This window comes from Branchiostoma floridae, chromosome 18 (assembly GCF_000003815.2).
Source record: "Branchiostoma floridae strain S238N-H82 chromosome 18, Bfl_VNyyK, whole genome shotgun sequence".
NCBI classification, from domain to species: domain Eukaryota; kingdom Metazoa; phylum Chordata; class Leptocardii; order Amphioxiformes; family Branchiostomatidae; genus Branchiostoma; species Branchiostoma floridae.
Window position 1 is genome coordinate 1,645,155 of NC_049996.1, and position 17,127 is coordinate 1,662,281.

Below are 17,127 nucleotides of genomic sequence, written 5' to 3' on the forward strand. Positions count from 1 at the left end.
ACCATTCTGTTTGTGGGTACATTTCTGTAAAGATGGCGATGGTCACATTAAGGGCTACCTGATCTAGTTCATTGCCTGTCTGTTCTGGTTCGTCACTCATCGCGTTTGACAGCTCTGAGCTACTACTTCCTGTTGGCCTAAAGGATGATGCAATGGCATTGGACGGAGTGGGGTTGTGACTTGTTACGGGGCATGTATGGCCGATGGTACAGTGACTGATCATGCGGTTTTGCGGACATTTTGTGAGGTTGGATTTGCGGAGCTCAACCCCCTCTAGACCCGCAGGAGTTTTACACCGGAACTCAGTCATATTTCTCTGCATCTGTCTTGTGAGGGGATTCTTTGGTAAGACTGCACAACGACTACTTGGCGTTTCTTTCCGGCACTCTTCCACTCTTATGGCCAAGTCAATGATCCAAGATATGCTACAGTCACAGTTGAAAAGGTTACCTTCTATAAAAAGAGCATATGGCTCAACGTTTCCCTTTAAATCTGGTTGGTGAAAGTCCACCCCAAGATCACACTTTGACAATGTAGTTAGCCTGTTGTAGGAAACGTCCAACATTCTTAGGTAAGGTATGACAAGCCGAACAGGGGGAAGCTTGACACAGGAAATCCGATTATGTGACAAATCTAGCACCCGTAAGCTTTGCATGTTGTTCAGACAGTTCCACGGAAAGTAGCTGATTCTATTGTTTCTTAGGTTAAGTGTTGTTAGCCTTGTGAACGGAAAATGCAAACCCGAACAAGAAAACACAGATAGAGCGTTGTTGGGAAACTGAAGTTCAACTGTGGCTCGTGGCAGTTTGTCGAGTTCAGGAAGGCTTGTGAAGCCTTTGTTGTCACAAAGAATCCGTGGTTGAGGAGGTGTACAGTAATAGTAATCTTGAACTCTACATCTGCGAGATTGCAATTTTCTTATTGTGGCGTCTGATGCTTTTTTATCGCGATTGTTTGCTATGATCAGGGTGGCAAAGGTCAAAACCATGGAACTGCGCAGGCGCGTCATGGTAACCATGGTGACAGAATGACAATAAGGAGAGCAATTTCGTCAATAAATCAAACAAAAATTTGGTATGATAAAGAGATGCAGTTTGTGTGTGTGTGTGTGTGTGTGTGTTTGTTTGTTTGTTTGTGTGTTTGTGCGTACTCTAGTTCCCCCCGCCAATAAGGTAATATGTTTTCAGTGTCGTTTGTCTCTCTCTCTCTCTTGTTCTTGATCTATGGATGTGTGTCAATGGTCTTATGTGTACATAAACGGCACAACTCCAAAATATTTTGATAAATCCTAATGATATTTGCTAGGTGCTTTGGTGTGTAGTAAACAAAGATCGACTTCGAGTATGGACCTTCTAGCGGTATTCTAATGTACTGCGGCGAACCTTACGGTTTCGGTATCCTTTCTGTGATAACTTGAATGTCATGTAACTAAAACAGCTGTGTTTCCGAGCAAACATATTTCAGAATGTTGCAATGAAACTACTAATTTGAACAATGTATGTCTCACATATATGAGTATTTGTTTAACACGTGCACGTCGCTGTTAAGGGGTGCGGGAGACGTTGACACTTGAGAACACCTGTGAACAGCTGAGGGCACCTGTAAACAGCTGAGAGCACCTGTGAACACCTGCCTCTTACTCTCTGGACCAGATGTCTCAGAATTTCTTCCCCCAAACTCTTGCGCTGACCTATAGGAATTGAAAAGAAAGTTAGAAAGGCAACATTTTCGAGAAAACGCAAGAGATTTCCTCCAAGGAATTTGATTTTTGTCAAGCTACTCACACACAATACTGTGCTATTAGGCTCGCCCCTAAGGCGATGCCAAAAGCACAGGGGCATTAACATAATTCGTACAACTAGGTCTGTCGGAAAATAACTCTCCCTTCAGATAGTATTCCCCTTTGTGTTGGAGCCCACAGGTTATATCATTTGTCGTGTCTACTTTTACAGATACCTTGTCAAGATAATTTGAATTCGATACACATACATGTACACACAAACCGACGTTGGATTACAACCAAGATCCAAGTGTAATGACTATGCACATTTTCCAATGTTGACTCCAGTTTTGTAGTTTTTGGTGCACAGATAGTAATAATGTTTAGTTAAAGTCCTTCCCTCATCAAATGGAACACTGGGCGGCGCCCATCTCGGGGCCATACAACCTTGAGAAATTACCACAGCAGAGGGCGAGTTGACTTGTTGTGGTTTTGTATGTTTAACAATACTCTTTTCTGAATGTTGAATGGTAAACAATGGTGTGTATTTTTTTAGGCGCACTGCAACTATGGATGCAACATCAAACCTGTACATACTAGCATATATTAGACTATGTAGTTGCATGTAATAAGATAACACATCCTTACAACACTAAACTTTTTATACTTAGTAGTAGTAGTACTAAGATTATTTATAAGTACTTAGAACGTTATCATTCTGTCCTCTACTAAGCTTGCGAGAGCAGAAAAGTATACATTCAATAAAGGACTTCATTAATTGATCATATTTCTGCCTTGAGTTATCTAGTCTCTTGACGACTAAACTATCTATTTCTAGAAAAAAACCTCGAAGATTTACGTACTTTACAAAATGTAGCAGCATGCAGAACCCAGGCCTGGAAAAAACAACTTGTTTCTGGTGTAGCAAACACTGCAATGACGCAGTTAAGGAGAGAAGAGGCAAATTGTCTGTGTCTCTTTCGTGAATAAACAAACGATTTTGCCTTTCTCCTTGACATATATGGAAACGGCTATGTGCTACCATGCCATTGGTCCGTTTTCGACCAATCAAGAAGCCTTGAAAGGTTGACGTAGATACCGCATCCCAGTATTGACTGATGAGTCTGCGGCGATATTGTCTGTTGTGAGCTATGAATATATGAATGGTTTGTGCTTCCAGATTGTATCTGAGAGAGAAAGACAGCGCGTTTTATGATATTGATGACAATATTGATGCCAATCTTTAGAGCACTTGATAACAGCAAGGACCAAGCAATAAATGACAGCATGGGGCCTAGAAAATATTCTTTTTTATTATCTATAGGATACGGTCTTAAAAATCAAGGTCGATGAAGAAGGAGGCAGCGCAATGAATCCTGGGATACAATATGGCGATGGAGTACAGGTAGTAGTGTCTCATCTGCCCTTGCTGCTCGTAATGCTGTGCAGTCAATAAAAAAAATAAAACTAAATGGATGGAAAATGACATGCTTTGGTGTTGGATAATGATAACTGGAAATACACCGGGTAAGGGCTTTGTCCCCGATGCTTATCAACAACAAATGTTGGAAAGAATATGCTGGAAAACGATTCTTCAACATTTTCATCCCGCAGATGTCTAATCAAAAATTGTATGTCCCTTGACAGAGCTAGGGCTCGAGAAAAAAAATTGCTAGTGTCTGTTGGGTGAGTAGAAACACTAAAAAAATGTCTAAATTCTAATGTAGAGGTGGTCACTCGTGCATGTTTGACTGTGTATACAAAGTGCATAGGCCTGTTTAATCGGTACACACAACAGCCTGTTTATATTGACACGTGCGAAATCCTACTCACATCCATTACTTAGGCCACACTGACTTAATTGTATGGATAACATACATTAACAACGCGCGCATTGATTTTAGCCTGTTCTTGTTCTTAAAAGGCATTCCTAGTCAATAAGACTATTTTGCTTACAGGAGGATCTACTCTCTAGGGTAAAGGAGGCACATGGTCAGGGCATGAGGCCACAGCGCCCTTGTTCCCCTTTTTTTAACAAGAATGACTGATCATGAATAACGACGACTGTCTCTAACAGTCTTACTGGAGGTGAATATACATGTCAGACAAACCAAGTCTGGGAAAGAATGGACTGGATGTTTCATCCTGTGGCTAAGGAGTATTTTTGCTGGATTTAATTTTAAAAAAAAAATCGCCCTCGCGCATCAGTATTGGGGTCTCCAGAGGATGACATCCATAGAATTAGGTCAGCGTGGCCTTAGGTCAAAAGTCATACCGTTGGAACAAATGTTTTCAGGTTACGTTTCGTAACACAAGCGTACGTCAGTTTGCGACAAGAATTTGCAGTTTTTGATTCAACAGACCAAAATGCCGAGCTATAAACTGACGTACTTCAAGCATTGGGGTCGTGCGGGGGTTCTCAGGCTACTGTTCGCTGCTGGGGGAATAGAGTTTGAAGACGTCCGGATAGACCGTGAGACCCAGTGGCCGGACTTTAAACCAAGTACGTATATTACAGTTTGTGTAAGTGCAGTATATAGCTGGGCTAACCAGATATATTTGCTAAATATTTTTATCACCCTAGTCCTCTGTGAGGATGTCGAGTGTCCTAACCATGTTCCGTTCTAAACATATTATCAAATGCTGAGATAAGTAAAAATATACAGGAACCGGAACTTACACTCTAGTACTAGCATATATGTAATTAGTTTGTGTTATGAACTAGAGTTCCACGAGCACATACCGTCGCGAAATAAGCAAGGCCTTGACGTATTGCTTAAAGAGTACCTATCCAACAAGTAAACGGATGAATGTTTGTAACATCACAAGCTATCTATCAACAAACAGCATACCAATCTGTCCATTCTTTCTTGTGTTATTCTCTTTCGAAGTCTAAAACAAAATCGGTCCCTGCAGTACCCCCCCCCCCTACACACACACACTCCCTGTACTATAAGAGTTATCTAGTACTGTATCAAATAGATGAAAAATGAAATATGCTAATTTTGTTCAAATTTGACACCAGCGACGCCAATGGGACAGCTCCCAATTCTCGAGGTGGACGGAACCATTATTTGTCAGAAGAGGGCGATTGGAAGGATGATAGCAAAGAAGGCAGGCAAGTATAAATATGGTTTTAAAACGTACATCAATGTCTTCACATTCTTATTACGAGGTAGAGATGGAAGTAGCCATTATTTTGCTTTGTCATTTTGTATTTTCTGTCAAATTTCTTTTTTAACCCTATTTAGATCGGATGGGGGGGGGGGGGGGGGCTTTATGTCATATAAGGCCAGAACGGCTCACGCTAGAGCCACCAACTTTGGTGATTTTCAGACCTATTTCCAGATCGCCATGGTTCATCCGTTGTAATTATATTATAGTAATAGTCAGAGTATGTTCAAACAGTCCAACCACGCCCCCTGCCGTTTTTGATTGCTTTGCAGGATTGGCCGGGAAGACGCCCCTGGAAGAGGCACGGATCGACATGATTGTGGATGGATTAGCGGACATGGAGACCATATTTGCCGGCTTGTACAGGGAAAAGGACGAAAAGACCAAAGTTAGTAAAAATTGCTGCGCTCTTGTCACAGCTATAATAATCGATTCATTTATTTAGATTTACCATGTTTGTGGAAGGATTGACATAACAGGTGACTATCACCTTTTCAAGATGTCACCCCGGAGACCAGTCTCAGTCTGTAGGTTTGATCCACTCACACCGGGGAGGTCTCCTACTCTTTTCCATACGTGCGGTGGGTAATTTAACGTGCGTGGGGTGTGGCGCTCCCCATACACGAGCCTTCATTTAACGTCCTATCAAAAGGACGGCCCTAGCTATATATAGCCAAAGCTAGGCACTCATTTTCACCCGAGTAAAGTGAGAAAAGTACCTTTCCCAAGGGCACAAGATCGTTGACACGGTAGGTTCGAACTCGAGACCTCTTGGTTCCGAGCCAAACACGCTACCGCTGCGCAGCGCGATCTCTAGTATTCAAACTGAATTACCTCTTAGGTCACTTTGTCCTTTCTGTGCATGGGCAGTTCTCATCAATAATGCTTCAGTTGCAATTAAGCATACCTGGTAATAAAGATGTTATTGCCATGGCAACGATGGTTTCCAAATAGAGGGGAACAAAAGAAAACTCAAACTGGGAATTGATGGAAGTTCCTGTCATTAAAGATTTTTTACTGCTAGTTCAGAGGGCTAGTCCTAAAGATTGGACCTAATACAAAGAGATTCTGATGCAACTTGAGACTGTATTATTGTCTCAAGATGCCACTGTTTGTAGATATAGTTACTCTTTGCCACTAGAATATGATAATATTGTATACTCCTGACCATTTATCTGCACTTTGTGCATAGCCATCTCACCAGCTTGAATTACCACAGCCCTACTCAAGACTGCTTCTCTGCTTCGAATTCAACATTTTTCTGTTGGTGGGGATAGCTGACAGAAAAGAAACGATTTTCCTCTGTTTGGAGAGTAGCACAAGCTCAAGTCATTTAAAGTGTTTTACAGAAGTTTAATGATTACAAAGACATTTTGCTTTGTGTATTCCAGCTTGAAAATATGAAGAAATTCGCAGGAGAAACCCTGCCGATGTTTCTGAATAACTTCGAGAAACTGGCGAGCTCAAGCGGGCACTTCGTCGGGGATGTGGTAGGTGGCGCTGTAGTACACAGTGCAGGATATTAGCAAAAACTTCTTCAAATACGCATTCTAAAGTATGGAGACGGTCCTTTTTCCGAGTAACAGTGTATATAATATGTGTTGCTGTGATAATGACTTATTTTGCATATGTTGAGAGCTTAAAATGTTTCACAAATCACAAATGATTTTGGAATAGCCCAACTTTGGGAGGGGAAAGTTTTGTTGTTGTTGTTGGCGATTCAGATGTTTAGTTATTGTAATGTCTTCGTGCCTCAAATATTCTGTCAAGGGATTTCAACATATCATGAAGTTTTTATTTGTTTTAGTATGGCGCAAATACTTCATAAGTATCCTGGAAGCTCATCTGGAACTTTTGACCAATTATTGACGTCACGTATCCGCAAGATCACGTGTCTGTAGCTCTCGCAAGTATACGTCCTGAAGTGATTGGTGATCAGCATTGATCCTGAAGAAGACGACAATGGTTGTTGAAAATTTCATTAATGCTCATGTATATATTGCACACTGTACTTCATATTACCTCCACTTACTTACTTAAATTTTATTCTCTTCGTTCTTTAAAGTTGACTTGGGCAGATGTGGACTTCTTTGCCATGGTGTTCTTTGCGAAAGATCACCTCCCGTACGACCCCCTGACGGGATACGCGAACTTGACCAAGGTCATTGACAACGTCACGTCCAACCCGCGCATCGCGGAATGGATGAAGAAGGAGGCAGCGCAATGAATCCTGGGATACCATAAGATGTGGAGTTCATGTAGTAGTCTCTCATTTGCAATGGTTGCTCGTAGTGTCATGCAGTCAATAAAGAAATAAAGAATAAATGGACGAAATGAATATTCTTTTGTGTTTTTTTATCTAATTATAGGGATGACATCCTCTAGTTCTGTAAACCCCCAAACTAATGCGAGCGTGCGAATATACTATTCAAAAGTTTAGCCCCCCAAAAAGTTGCTTCCATTTTGAACACACACACATGGTGGACAGAATTTTTTTGCCTTGCCGCCAGGCAAGGCTTTACGCCAGCTTTCTTCCATGGTTGGACGGACGTGTTAACCCAGCCCTTCCAAAGCCCCTTCCAAAGGCCCTTTGTTATTTTGGGTATACAAACAGTTTTAGTAATACAGACAGAGACCAAACTGAAAACCATCATAATATAAGAAGAAACAACTCATGAATGGAAACAAAGAAAAAGAATGTGCCATTCCACCCGAGGCAGACTTGCACCCGCCCACCCTTCTGCCAAGAAACGACACATCAAAGCAAACTGGAAATTATAAAGAGGACTAGAGAGTAGAAGGAGAACACCATAGTGAAGGACTGACCACACATACTGAACATCTAACAGACAATCCACCAATAGCAAAGACAGACTGTAGCACCAAACAAAGACTACTACGACAAGGACTCTAAAAACGTAGAACCAAAACTCCCGTCCGCACACTTGCCCATTTAACAGATTGGCACCACTCAGCCAAGAAACTTTCAGAACCAAGTCGAACAAACTCCATCTTGAGTTTAAACCTAAGAGCCTCATTGATTAGAGACACCAGCTCAATGTGAGATACGAAATTATTGTCAAAGAGAGCCTGACACCTGGACCACCAAATCTTAGACCGAGCGACGGCCAAAATGTAGGTGCAGACATCTCTCTTACACTTCTTCAGGGTAGACGACATAACACCATAGAGAGCGACCGCGCGAGAAACACGAAAACTAGAGACCACCCATCGCCTAATGAACCCTTCGACCCAAGTCCAGGTCAGGAGCACCTCGCCACAAGACCAGATGGCATGGGTAACGGTCTCCGTAGCTCTACAGTTTCTCCTCGGACAAAGAGGGGAAGGAGTTCTGTGCCAAATCGAACAAGTCAAGTAGTTGGTTTTGAGAGCCCCATGTGCGACCTTCCAGGAAAGCTCCTTTAGGTTATTCTCAAGGAGAGTGTTATGCACCGTTGAAAAAACAAGTGACCAATCAACACCCCGCTCTAAAAAACAAGCGGAAGGGGTATGAGAACGAGCTAAAATGGCAGCTTTGTACAAAGACTGCACGGTGCATATCCTGTCCCAAGTCTTCGAAGCAGAAGCATTAACAAACTCCAAGGTGAGCTTCCGCATCAAAGAATAGTGAGGTGGAGCCTCAGGAGAGTGGGGGGAACTGTTAGACCACGATGATGGTTCAAAACGACGGGCAAAAAAACCCAGCCAATATTTTGCCAACTGGACCCATGGAAGATCCGGCCGGTCAAGAATATTGGTAAACGGCCGACAATAAAAACAATTGGCCTTCACTCCAAAATCAATGAGATCCCATCCACCTTTGTCCAAAGGTAGCAAAACTGTCTGTCTAGAGACCAGTTCTGCACGATAACTCCAGAAAAACTTAAAGACGGCTCTCGTAATGTCCTTGACGACTGACTCGGGAGGAGAAAATACAGGAGCAATATACCACAAAGTAGATAAAGCAAGGTTATTAACGACGACAACCTTGCCAGCGAAGGATAAAGAGAAGCTGTCCCACCTTCGCAGAACCGCTTCAAACTTAGCTTGCCTCTCCCTCCAGTTGACTAAAGGCATATTAACACTTCCAAAAGTACCTCCCAATAAACGTATGGATACAGATGTCCATTTAAAATTCTTCGGACAATCGAGTCTTTTCCTCCAACTACCTAGCCAGAGACCCATACATTTGTCAAGATTTAAAAGAGACCCGGAACCTCTGTTATACATGTCAATAACAGCAAAGAGCCGGCGGATCGACTCATCGGTTGTAACAATAGCCGAGTTATCGTCCGCATACTGCGAGATCTTAACTTCACGGCCACCAGGCAACCTGGGGCCGTGAATCGCAGCGTCGGCCCTTACTGTAGCGGCAAATGGCTCCAAAGAAATTGCGTACAGCAGGGGTGACATAGGGCACCCCTGCCGAACACCTCTTGAGAGAGAAAAAGAAGATGATAGCGACCCATTGACGAGAACAGCACTGGTAATGTTGTGGTACAATATAGCAACCCATTTGCGGAAAACCGGGCCAAAACCCATCTTCGTAAGAGTCAAGTGAAGAAAATCAATATTCACTCTATCAAAGGCCTTGGCCTGATCCAGAGAAATGATCGCACAGTCAAAGTTATTCATATTAACATATGTAATGATATCTCTCATCAAAAGTAGGTTACATTGTATCGACCGGCCTGGTATACCGCATGTCTGGTCAGGACTGATGACCGAGGCGGCAACCATCTTAAGCCTATTGTTAAGGACCTTTGCAAGAATCTTATAATCGCAATTTAACAAAGAGATGGGGCGACGGTTCTTCGGGTCCAGAGGGTCCCCTTTTTTTGGAAGGAGAGTAATAACACCAAAACTCTGGCTCTGAGAGAGCTCGCCAGAAGAAAAAACTTCCTCAAAAACTGAGAGGAGATCCCCGGCAATGACGTCCCAGAAAGCGACATAAAATTCCTTCGGGAGACCGTCACTGCCAGGGGACTTATTATTCTCCATACTGCACAATGCAGCCCAAAGCTCATCCAATGAAAGAGGACCTTCTAATGAAGAGACTTCATCAGGATCCAAAGACCCTTCTAAATTGTTACAAAGGTTATTCGCCTCACACTTATCAATAGGCTCAGCACTAAAAAGGTCTTCATAAAATAGCTTAAAAACGTCTAAAATCTCCTCGTCATCTTGGACAACACGCCCAGTAGAATCTCTGACCGAAGAAATGCGTCGCTGCCTACTTCGGGAAGAGGCCTGGCTTACAAAATACGAGGTACATTTTTCCCCCTCGACAAATTGCTTGACTCTGGACCGAACAAAAGCACCGCGAGCCTCCTCAGCGGACAACTCGGACAAGGAAGACTTAGTACATTCATACCTACGCAAGATGTCCGCCGAAGAGGCCCCGTCGTTCATCTTGTTGGTGAGATCGACAAGTTCATTATTCAAGGTAAACATGGACTCCCGTCTCTCCCTAGCCAGTTCACAAGAAATTCTGATCAGGAGAGAGCGAGTTCTAGCCTTTACATCATCCCACCAGGCTCGCAAAGAAGGAAAACCTGGTTTCAAAGTCTTCCAATTGTTAAAAGCGAGTTTAAAATCATTTAAAACTTTGTCTCTTTTTAAAATCGAGACATCCACAAGCCAGGCTTCTTCTTCACATCCGGTAAAATTGACAAGGACACACAGTCATGGTCTGTAAAATATGCGGGTAAAAAACAGTAGTTTGAAACGACGAGGCATTTAGACGAATAAAATCGGTCCAGCCGACAGGCAATACCTTTGGTCGGCTGTCTCCAAGTGAAGACCTTTTTAGAAGGATTCTCATGTCTCCAAGAGTCATGCACATTAAAATCGGCGCAAATGTCTTTTAAAACGGTGGAACCGCCACTACCATGAGCCGGGTTCCCGCCCCTCTTATCAATATCAACATCTTCAACGCAGTTAAAATCACCGCACAAAATAAGGGGCTCAGCCCCCGACAGAAACTTATACAAATTTTTAAAAAATCCAGTACGCTCCGCAGAAATGTTAGGAGCATACATGTTACAAACTTTGAAATTACGCGCACCATCGGACAAGACGACACAGACAACACGCCCACTGTCGTCACAAGACTTTTTAACCACATCAAAATTGAAAGATGGAGAGAGTAAAATACCCACACCTCTAGATTGGGAGGAGCCCAATGCCCAAAACGCTTGGCCTCCCCATTCCTTCTCCCAGAGCACCGCTTCAGATGTTGACGAAACATGGCACTCTTGGAGGCAAACAACGTCAAATTTATGTTGACGGCAAAAGCCGAAAACCTGCCTCCTCTTCTGCGGACTACGGAGCCCACAGACATTGAGTGTAGCAATAAGAACCATGAGGCTACATAGAGAAGGAATGTCAAACAACATCGGAATGTGAGGAATTAGTGGTACAGATCATCAATTCCTTCCACACCAATTCGGGTAACAAATTGGGGGTGGACATTGTAGAGGTGCTTGAGACATAACATGGTGGTTTTAAAAAACCTCGAACAATTACCAACCTTACAAGGCACAACGTCCCCGGAGATGCCATGCGCCTTTGCAAGGTGAGATTTCAAAGACCTAAAACTATGCAAGAGTTCGTCACAACCATGAGAAATAAACTGGTTGCACACAAAGACAGCCTTATTCTTGTACAAGTCAGAGGAGATGACAATGGCTCTCGCCTATGCTACCAAATCGGGACTGGGAGCCTGAGAGGCATCCGAAGTATCCTCATCAATGATGAGGCTTCTGGAGCCAACAGTAGAGTCAGACTCGTTACCGTCCACAGAACGAAGACTCTCCGAGGGAAACTCCTCGATAACAAGACTGGAGTCGGAATCCGGCTCCTTACGAATCTTTTTTCCTTTCGACAAAGTCTTTGCAGAGGCAGATCCCTCACTGGAATCGCCCCTACACCTTTTCCTGGAATCTTTGTCAGCAATATCAGAGTTGCCATCATGGCAGCTCTGACAAAGAAAGAGGCGATTATCGCTTTGACAAACTGGGCCCTCACAGAAAGCAAGGAGAGCAGATTCTGGAGTTATGTCTGCCTTGCACTGATGACAAGACACCACCTCCAGAGTGATTGTGTAATCCAACTCACAACCCTGACACATGTACCGACGAGTAACAGGTCGGATTGGACTGGCCGCCTTACGCCTCCTTCTCTGGGACCGGGCGCGAGGGGCCGGTACCGGAGCAGCAGATGTTGAGGGTACCTGCTCGCTAGAAGAGGAAGAAAGGCCAGGCTTGGCCAGAGAAGGAGCGGCCTCCGACAGCAAGTCCTCAGACGGCTCAACCACCGCGACCGGAGAAAACTTGGTCAGAGAAGGAGCGGCCTCCGACAGCACGTCCTCAGACGGCTCAACCACCGCGACCGGAGGAGAATCCTCCGGCTCCGCGACCGGAGAAGAAACATCCGACTTCACAGCCGAAGAAGTACCCGGGTCCACACTGCCAGGGTGACCTGGAGGCGAAACAGGATCAGATACACCAGACTCTGCGTCAGAAACATGGGCCAGTTCCGACCGATCAGGCTTATTTACAGTCTGAGGAACCCCTCCATCATGGTGTTCACGGACCTGACTCACACCTGCCGGGAGCTCTTGGCTCTTAGCCCAACTGGCTCCCATCATGGTGTTCACGGACCTGACTCACACCTGCCGGGAGCTCTTGGCTCTTAGCCCAACTGGCTCCCATCTTAATCCTGTTTGCGAAGGACAGGGGACAACGGCGAGCCGTATGTCCCTCTGCCCTGCAACTGAGGCACACAACATCGTTGGTACAATCCATGGCCAAATGCCCAATGGACTGGCATTTGTTGCAAAATGTTACTGCACAATTTGCCGACTCATGGCCTTCCTGGTTGCATCTCAAGCAGGTACGGGGCTGCCCCACATACCTGAAGAAAACCATCCTCCCGTCATACATTTTCCATGCTGATGGGATATTGCATCCCGGCTTTAAAACTACTTTGTATTGCCGGTTCCCATTTTTGATGGTCGGTCTGTCCCGGTATGTTACCATACGGGACGTGATGACGGCACAGTATTGATTTAACCAGTTCCTGACATAGTTGTCATCGAGCTCATACGGAATTCTTGTGGCCGTGACAATTATCTCCGCCGCCGCGTAAGATGACACATCCACGGCGTCTAAACCAGACAGTTTCCCCGCATACAATGTACGCTCGTGTACCGAGGAAAATGACACATCGAATGAGTTTGGTCCCAGAGACTGAACAGCCTGAATGCTGCTCATGGGAGCCGAAACCTCACTCAGCAAAGTAAACACTTGTTCATACGTTAACCGATCACGGTACACGGCAACTTTTATTGAAAGAGGACGCTTCATAATGCAGCTTTAACTAGAACCAAATAAAACTAAAAAGGAACCAAAATATGAGCAGACAGAGCTGCCAGAGACCCTGAAAAACACTACCTGTAAATCAGACAGCCTCCACGGACTCCACGGGCAGCAAGGGTTGAAAACGTAACGTAACTGAAGGCGTGTAACCAAACTGACACGCTTAAAGAACAACCAAGTACGAACCAATAAACTAGGCAGCCTCTCCGGGCGCTACTGGTTCTCAAACTAAATTGCTAAATTTGCCAAGGAGCAAGCCCAAGTGGAAATTTCCACTCAGACAAAATGGACACCACTGTCTGTCTCAACCCTTGAAATGCAAAACAGAGCAGCGTCCTACAATGGATGACCTCTGCCCCCTCTCAGCCCAGTCTATATAATGGGCGGGGGACAGCAGAAACTACAATGCTGCAACTAGATGTTGCAGATGCGAAACAGGGCGAACGCCCCACAATGGATGAACCACCTCTGCCCCTCTCAGCCCAGTCAACGCAATGGGCGGGGGGCAGAAGTAAACCACAATGCTGCAACTAGATTCTGCAGTTTTAGATCAACTCATTAAAGCCCAGAGTTCAACCGACTTGCAAACCATTAGATCAACTCAACAAGCCCAGAGTTCAACCGACTTTCAAACCAATAGATCAACTCATCAAAGCCCAGAGTTCGACCGACTTTCGAACCACATACGGGCAAAAACACATTGTCACAATGAAGTGATCAACGTGCCGAGTTTCAAGGCTTAGTTAGACAATGGTACATTCCAGGCGAGTATTAAAACGCTCTTCTAGACGCATGTTACTGTATGTGGTCCAGCGTAATAAATCTACGCTTTAACTCACCATGTTTATATAAATATATATCACAAATTGCATCAGAAGGAACTTAGTTTGTAATAAAAAATAATGCATATTCATTGTGGGTCAAAAAGTTTTACAAAACCTGTTTAATGTGCCAATAATTCATCTGACATAAATTATGATAATGAGGGGGGGGCGACATGTGGAACTCGGGATTTTTAAGCGTAGAATCTAGTCTAACTTACCAAAATAACATAAAATACGCGGCAAGGCACAGCTTTTTTAAAAAGATTTCTTGTTTGCAAAGCCATGAAGTCGTGAAGACTTCGACCGTAAGGACGTTAAACTTTGACCTAATTCCCTGCCTTTCAATCTGTATGTTTGTATTCTTTCTGCCTAGTCATAGTGATAACCAATACCGTGCAAGGTAACAAAAGCTCTCTTTTAAATTTGTTGGACATGTCACCCGGGTATTCTGTTATGCAAATACTACTACGTGGTGTACTGGAATCAAAGCTCTCCCTCTCTCTCTCTCTCTCTCAAATACTCACGATCTAAAACAAGATGCCGACTTACAAGTTGACATACTTCAAGGCCCGAGGTGTAGCTGAATTTGCAAGACTGCTTTTCGCAGCGGGCGGGTTAGAGTACGAAGATGTGCGAGTGGAAGGCGAACAGTGGCAACAGCTCAAGCCAAGTACGTGGTACTGTGTGTGGGTTTGATGGGGAGGGGCGATATACAAGGATTCAGTGTCAGCTGAAGGTTTCTTTTAGCTTCAATTAAAGACTGTTTCCAGGGGCATCCACAGGCCAGGTCGTCGGCTCTAGGGCCAACATGCCCCAAGGAAACTATACAACCCCCCCCCCCCAATAATCAGGATATAACTTGGGAGGGGGGAGGGGGGGGGGGGGCTAAAGGGGGTTGTATAATGACTTTAGAACGAAGTTGGTGCGTGTAGGCCCTCAAATCAGTCTGGCATCCAGACTAGGTTTCTCTGCGTTCACGCAGTGGTTTTGATATACGGCCAATATTATTTAATATGCGTGCTTTAATACTAACGCTGTTTACGTGCTATAGAAGCAACAGGTGTTTTATATATATACTACTACCTGTGTATAAGTGTCAATTTGATCACGACATAGAGCTATACATGTGACATTTTGATAATCCCTATGTAAAATTTTTCAATAGAGACTCCGATGGGACAGCTGCCTATTTTGGAGGTGGACGGGGCCATGATTTGCCAGAGTAAGGCCATTGGAAGGCTGATCGCTAAGAAAATCGGTACGTGAAGACAGAAACAAGAACGTTGGAAAACGTACTTAGTACGACCTTAATGGGCATTAAATGACTGAAGAGTATCTTTATTGGCAACTTTTTAAGTATTTCATGACAGCTCTGATTAAGTTATAAAATCTGATTGTAAAATATGTTTTTTGAATTTGTTTTTTGAAATATCGGTTTGGTTATAAGAACTGTTATGAGTTTTTGTAGTAGCTTAACCTTGTGTAACATTGCAGAATATATAGTGTAAAATGAGAAACTTTCGTGATGGTTTTACGTTCGTTTTGCCCACTACCTCGAAATTAGACGCCCCGAACATTTGCCCTTTTTAGTTAAAATTCTACGGTATTTTTGAACATTCATTATGCAAATGAGTGGTGGTCGTCGAAGATATCCCCGACCCAAGCGCCATTATGTTATCAGACATGCATTTTTTACACGCGACATTCAGTTGCAAAAAGTCTTCAATGTGAAGAACGCTAGCTTTGCAGAGCCTGAGGGTGTACCTAAGCGCCCCCTGTCATCTTTTGCAGGTATGGCAGGGAAAACAGACCTGGAGGCGGCCAGAGCCGACATGATCACAGATGGCCTGGAGGACCTTATTGGGCTAAAGATGAGCTTCTTCTTTACGGAGAAGGACGAGAATAAGAAAGTATGTTCAACTAAAGAAACACTTAGAAGATGATTCAAACTATCCTTTTCTCTAAAAAGAATTATCATTATAAAAAGCTGCTTTAGCATAGTATTATAAACATCATTCGTGAGCATTTAGTAGTTATGTTCGCCGATAGGGGCAAAATCTTGTTTTTGCTAGTGCGATCTTCTTAATTCTGTCATGATGCGTCAATGGAAGCAACCAACTTGAAACAATTACGCATATATATTATTCTGTTGAATGCCAAAAAGTTTCACAGAACATGTTATTAACGTAGTAATTCAATGAATGAATGAATCGAGTTGCATAAATTATGTTAATTCATTGTAGGAAGAAAAGAAGAAGGAGTTTGTAGAGAAGATCCTTCCGTCGGCTCTGGACCTCTTTGAAAAGCTTGCGAGCGCGGAGGGATATTTTGTCGGGAACTCGGTACGTTTTTTTTTTTACTGTTGTTTCTTGAATGCAGCAAGGCAGCTCACACCTTACTGGATTATTTTATGGTGTATATTGACAAGGTTTTGAAAACCTTTTTGCAGGGTAACAGGACAAATGATCTTCTTCTAGAATATGTTATTTTGTTACTGACTGACACCTGCAGTTTTCACCTGCATAATTTTCACCGTTGTTGACCCCCCTCCCCCACCCCTATAGTTGACCTGGGCTGACGTCAACTTCTTCAGCCTCTTCAACGGCTTCATCAACCGCTTCATCCCTGGGGACCATCTCAAAAATCACGTCAACCTCAACAAGGTCATGGGGAACGTCTCATCCAACCCTGGCATCGCGAAATGGCTGAAGGAGCGACCGGAAACCCAGTTCTAAAATCTCATCAACATAACGTCTTTCCAGTAGATTTTAAAGATCGAACTCTTATAGAAAAAAAAATTCTTTCACGTTTTGTGTTATTTGTTATTCAAATTAATGATATCAATTCTGAGTTCTGACTCATGATTATTTGACCAGTTGTATGGAACTAATGAAGAAACTTATCACAATTACGGTGACTTTACGGTGATGTGTATGATATAGTTGGAAATAAAAAATTTTGTTTGTGTGTGAAGAAAATAGTTATGTGTTCAAAACTCATATGGAGCAAAAAAGAGAAAGTACATGAT

The 17,127-nt window shown here is 43.5% G+C and overlaps 3 protein-coding genes across 3 annotated transcripts; 2 read left to right on the forward strand and 1 right to left on the reverse strand.

Moving 5' to 3' along the window:
* Nucleotides 1-3,990: 3,990 nt before the first annotated feature.
* Nucleotides 3,991-7,228, forward strand: LOC118405835 (hematopoietic prostaglandin D synthase-like). Its single transcript, XM_035805635.1, has 5 exons — nt 3,991-4,223; nt 4,746-4,838; nt 5,167-5,282; nt 6,286-6,384; nt 6,960-7,228. Exons 1-5 carry the CDS (start codon nt 4,088-4,090, stop codon nt 7,119-7,121), a joined length of 606 nt encoding a protein of 201 aa, XP_035661528.1. The 5' UTR covers nt 3,991-4,087; the 3' UTR covers nt 7,122-7,228.
* A 4,363-nt stretch (nt 7,229-11,591) lies between these two features.
* On the reverse strand, nt 11,592-13,176 carry LOC118405958. The gene is made up of 2 exons (XM_035805812.1): nt 12,570-13,176; nt 11,592-12,502 (listed from the first exon to the last, which is right to left on the reverse strand). The coding sequence occupies exons 1-2, from the start codon at nt 13,168-13,170 to the stop codon at nt 11,592-11,594; spliced, it is 1,512 nt and encodes a 503-aa protein (XP_035661705.1). The 5' UTR covers nt 13,171-13,176.
* Nucleotides 13,177-14,521: 1,345 nt separating this feature from the next.
* On the forward strand, nt 14,522-16,842 carry LOC118405781 (glutathione S-transferase 1-like). Its single transcript, XM_035805526.1, has 5 exons — nt 14,522-14,769; nt 15,265-15,357; nt 15,891-16,009; nt 16,343-16,441; nt 16,664-16,842. Exons 1-5 carry the CDS (start codon nt 14,637-14,639, stop codon nt 16,832-16,834), a joined length of 615 nt encoding a protein of 204 aa, XP_035661419.1. The 5' UTR covers nt 14,522-14,636; the 3' UTR covers nt 16,835-16,842.
* The last annotated feature ends 285 nt before the right edge of the window (nt 16,843-17,127 follow it).

Coding starts and splice junctions, on each gene's coding strand:
- LOC118405781 (XM_035805526.1), top strand. CDS start 14,637: ATGCCGACTTACAAGTTGACATACTTCAAGGCCCGAGGTGTAGCTGAA. Junction 15,358..15,890: donor GCTGATCGCTAAGAAAATCG/GTACGTGAAGAC, acceptor CATCTTTTGCAG/GTATGGCAGGGAAAACAGAC. Junction 16,442..16,663: donor GATATTTTGTCGGGAACTCG/GTACGTTTTTTT, acceptor CCACCCCTATAG/TTGACCTGGGCTGACGTCAA.
- LOC118405835 (XM_035805635.1), top strand. CDS start 4,088: ATGCCGAGCTATAAACTGACGTACTTCAAGCATTGGGGTCGTGCGGGG. Junction 4,224..4,745: donor GTGGCCGGACTTTAAACCAA/GTACGTATATTA, acceptor ATTTGACACCAG/CGACGCCAATGGGACAGCTC. Junction 4,839..5,166: donor GATGATAGCAAAGAAGGCAG/GCAAGTATAAAT, acceptor ATTGCTTTGCAG/GATTGGCCGGGAAGACGCCC.
- LOC118405958 (XM_035805812.1), bottom strand. CDS start 13,170: ATGAGCAGCATTCAGGCTGTTCAGTCTCTGGGACCAAACTCATTCGAT. Junction 12,503..12,569: donor GAGCCAAGAGCTCCCGGCAG/GTGTGAGTCAGG, acceptor AGCTCCCGGCAG/GTGTGAGTCAGGTCCGTGAA.